At 51.5% G+C, this 4,378-nt stretch overlaps 1 protein-coding gene across 1 annotated transcript in view; it reads left to right on the top strand.

Moving 5' to 3' along the window:
* The first annotated feature begins 4,123 nt into the window (after positions 1-4,123).
* Positions 4,124-4,378, top strand: part of LOC122560334 (cytochrome c1, heme protein, mitochondrial) — a 24,354-nt gene continuing 24,099 nt past the window's right edge. Inside the window, exon 1 of the mRNA XM_043710981.1 lies at positions 4,124-4,226. Coding sequence (XP_043566916.1) covers positions 4,149-4,226 — 78 coding nt within the window. The 5' untranslated portion in view covers positions 4,124-4,148. The remainder of the gene's footprint in view (positions 4,227-4,378) is intronic.

The raw sequence follows: 4,378 nt of genomic DNA, 5'->3' as shown, positions 1-4,378 counted from the left end.
ACAGAAGATGTTACCGAGTATGGTGATGAAACGTCTGGAAATGAACCTTCCAGCTCAGCGAGCAAACCTACATCCAGAACCTCAATCTGAGCTACACATCTTCTCAAAACTCGCCATCTACATCCTTCCTGTAATGAGGCGACCAGAATTGAAAACAATATTCCAAGTGTGGTCTAACCAGGGTTTTACAGAGTTGCAGCAAAACCTTGTGGCTCTTAAATCAGTCCCCTGTTAATGACAGCCAAAACACCACACGCGTTCTTAACAACCCTATCAACTTGGGTGACAACTTTGAGGGATCTATGTTATGTGGATCCCAAGATCCCATTGTTTCCTCCACACTGCCAAGAATCCTGTATTTAACCCTGTATTCAGCATTCAATGAGAATCAAAGGGAACATGATCTGAATAAATCTGCTGCTCTCCTTCACTGAAGGCTGTGGTTCAGTAATCACTGTCTGCGTCTGGCCGTATTCGAGGAACAGGAATTGGATTCTGCGAGCAGTTCTTGCTATTCAGGAGGAACATCAGTGCCGAGATCGGGACACTGATCATCAGGGAGTACCCAGCTGTCTCACACTCACAGGTGTCAACCCAGACCCCACGGTACACTGAGAGGGAGCCTGAACTTCAAGGAACTGGGGTGCGCCAGGACACTCTGAATGTTAAGGCTCCCTCCCTCCACACAAACTCCAAACTTCACCACCAAGACCCTTTATCAATCCCAGCACTGCTACAGAGACATTTTGATTTGTTTCAGACCAGATCCCCGACCTGATGAATCACACATGTCTGACTTTGACAAGTTTGGAACAAGTTTGATTTCAGATAAATCACAGAATTTGACAGGAGGCCATTCATGCCATTGTGTCTGTACTGACTCCCAGCTAGTCCCACTCTCCAGCCGTGTCTCTGTAGCAGTGCTGGGATTGATAAAGGGTCTTGGTGGTGAAGTTTGGAGTTTGTGTGGAGGGAGGGAGCCTTAACATTCAGAGTGTCCTGGCGCACCCCAGTTCCTTGAAGTTCAGGCTCCCTCTCAGTGTACCGTGGGGTCTGGGTTGACACCTGTGAGTGTGAGACAGCTGGGTACTCCCTGATGATCAGTGTCCCGATCTCGGCACTGATGTTCCTCCTGAATAGCAAGAACTGCTCGCAGAATCCAATTCCTGTTCCTCGAATACGGCCAGACGCAGACAGTGATTACTGAACCACAGCCTTCAGTGAAGGAGAGCAGCAGATTTATTCAGATCATGTTCCCTTTGATTCTCAGACATGGGTCAGCTCCAAGGCCATCCCATGGAGCCTGCTGGGACCATGTTCTCCTGTCAAACTGAAATCGAGCTGTTCCCTGTGTTAGCACACACGGACTCCTGCTGTCCCTTGAGATGGAATCTCGCCAATCCTGGCACATCCCACGGTTAATATCCGAACTCTAGGAATGTGGTAACTTGGCAGCAATGTGGGTGGCACGGTGGCACAGTGGTTAGCACTGCTGCCTCACAGCGCCAGAGACCAAACTTCATTTCCCGCCTCAGGCGACTGACTGTGTGGAGTTTGCACTTTCTCCCCGTGTCTGCGTGGGTTTCCTCCAGGTGCTCCAGTTTCCTCCCACAGTCCAAAGATGTGCAGGTCAGGTGAATTGGCCATGCTAAATTGCCCGTAGTGTTAGGTGAAGGGGTAAATGTAGGGGTATGGGTGGGTTGCACTTCGGCGGGTCGGTGTGGACTTGTTGGGCCGAAGGGCCTGTTTCCACACTGTAATGTAACCTAATCTAATCAAAGTGGGATTTCCTGGACTTTAATCACATGCTGCGTTATCCTTTCCTGCCCAGCTCAAACATTGCTGCTTGGTCCATGGGGTTAAACTTCAGGCGGTGCTGTCAGGTCCCACATCTATGTCGGTAACAGCCAATTCTATATCCCCCAATGCCCTTTTCAACCCCTGCACTGCCTCCATGTTATTAGAAAGGTTGCCTGACAACCAGTGATATCCTTTCTTCCAGTGAAAGGTGAGGCTGATCGAAGCCATTTGCAGGCAATTCCATCCTTCTCCACGTCACTTTTTTGGGTTCAATCCTGACCTGAGGGTCTGAACCCATGTCCTTCAGTTGTGAATGTCACCTCCTCAGTATCTGTCACTGCCTCAGCTCCTGCTGAAACTCCCATCCAGGTATTTGGATAGGTATGTGAATAGGAAGGGTTTGGAGGGATATGGGCCGGGTGCTGGCAGGTGGGACTAGTTTGGGTTGGGATATCTGGTCAGCATGGATGGCTTAGACCGTAGGGTCTGTTTCCATGCTGTACATCTCTATGACTCTATGCTGTTGTTACATCCTACCATGACCTGTCTGCACTGTCCAGGCTGACCTCCCAGCTTCAACCCTCCAGATAGGTGGTGGTGTTCTCGTGGGAATGTTAATGAATCCAGTGATCCATAACCCAATCTAATACATTACAAAACACTGACATCCAAATTCAACAGGTAACAGGGAAGACAAATTGAATGTTGGACTTTATTAAAAGGGAACAGAATATAAACATGGGGTGATCCTGTTAAAACTGTACAAAGGCTTTAAGTCAGACCACAACTGGAACACAGTGAACAGTTTTGAATCCCCTTCTCTAAGACAGACCAGTATTGGAGGCATTCTACAGGAGATGATGTGGAGATGTCGGTGTTGGACTGGGGTGTACAAAGTTACAAATCACACAACACCAGGTTATAGTCCAACAGGTTTATTTGAAAGCACTAGCTTTCAGAGCGCTGCTCCTTTGACAGGTAACGAGTGATCCTGCCCCAGTTGTTACCCGTGACAAAACAGCAACACTCCGAAAGCTTGTACTTCTAAATAAACCCGTAGGAGTATAACCTGACATTGTGTGATTCTACAGAAGGTTCACTCGGCTGATCCTGGGGATGGAGGTAATGTCTTACAGGTGAGTTACAAATCTCACCACACCAGGTGATAGTCCAACAGGTTTATTTGGAAGCACTAGCTTTCGGAGCGCCGCTCCTTCATCAGGAGGTTGTGGACGGTGAGTAGGGCCGGCCTGTACTCACTCAGATTGAGGAGAATAAGAAGCGACTTTATTAAAACACACGGGATCCCGAGGGGATTTGACAGGGGAGATGTGGAAAGGTCATTTCCCTGGGGGGACACTCTGGGACCAGACGGTGTAACCTCAGAGAAAGGGGCCACATATTGAAGACGGATAATCTCCTCTCTCTCCGCGGGGAATGAATCTGTGGAATACAGAGGGATGTCAGGGCGGGCTCACGGAGTATATTTACAAAGAGGTTTACAGGGAAAAGGCCACAGGAAAGTGGAGCTGAGGATGATCAGATCAGCCAGCAGCAAATCCGATGGGCTGAATGGTCTGCTCCTACATCCGATGGGCAAACGGTAAAGTTCAAATTCAGTAAAAATTCAGTGTTTAAAGCTAGTTTCACGACAATTACATAATATTTATGTTGTTTACTCAGTGAACAGGATATTGCTGTTATATAGCACCTGGCACGTCCCTAAACAGCAAAGTGTTCGTCCTCGGTCGGTGTTAACGAGGCTGATTCAGGTCACACCCCCCCCCCCCCCCAGCAGCTGCTGACTGGGCCCCATGGCCAGAGCCACAGCCACCGACACTACCCGCTGGACCCAGAGCCCGGACCCCAGGGCAGCGGCAACCGGGACCACTGAGTCCTCCCAGCCGCAGGGGGCGACAGAGCGGGTCCTCCCAGCCGCAGGGGGCGACAGAGCGGGTCCTCCCAGCCGCAGGGGGCGACAGAGCGGGTCCTCCCAACCTGCAGGGGGCGCTTAGAAGTTTAAGGTATTCCGTTTATCCACCGCCAGAATAATTGCGAAAAGGGATTAAATTTTCCTAAAATGATAAACAATTGAATAAAATGTGAAATTTTTAGATTTCGCATCGTATAATCGCGTGTTGAAACAGAGTGCAGTCTGGGAGTGAGGGCGGTAAAGATGGCGGAGGGCAGCAGCCGCAGTGCTGTCTGGGAGTGAGGGCAGCAGCCGCAGTGCTGTCTGGGAGTGAGGGCGGGCAGTGGAAGATGGCGGAGGGGAGCAGCCGCAGTGCTGTCTGGGAGTGAGGGCAGCGGCCGCAGTGCTGTCTGGGAGTGAGGGCGGGCAGTGGAAGATGGCGGCGTTGAGGGCGGCGGCGGTGAGCGGGCGCGGGCTCCTCCAGACTCGCCAGAGAACCTTCCAGCTGTGCAAGGTGAGGGCGGCCTAGGCCCCGGGCCTTCGTGCACCGACACTGGGAGCCGACCGACCGACCGGGCGGGCGGTGCCGGGGTCTCAGGAGGAGCCCCGCGGTTCACACTCTGACTCGGGCTGTCCTCAAGGTCACCCCCTGCGGCCCCCCCCCCC

Source organism: Chiloscyllium plagiosum, chromosome 20 (assembly GCF_004010195.1).
Source record: "Chiloscyllium plagiosum isolate BGI_BamShark_2017 chromosome 20, ASM401019v2, whole genome shotgun sequence".
Classification (NCBI taxonomy): Eukaryota; Metazoa; Chordata; class Chondrichthyes; order Orectolobiformes; family Hemiscylliidae; genus Chiloscyllium; species Chiloscyllium plagiosum.
Note: the sequence above shows the minus strand (reverse complement) of the source record. Positions and strands in the feature narration are given on the sequence as shown.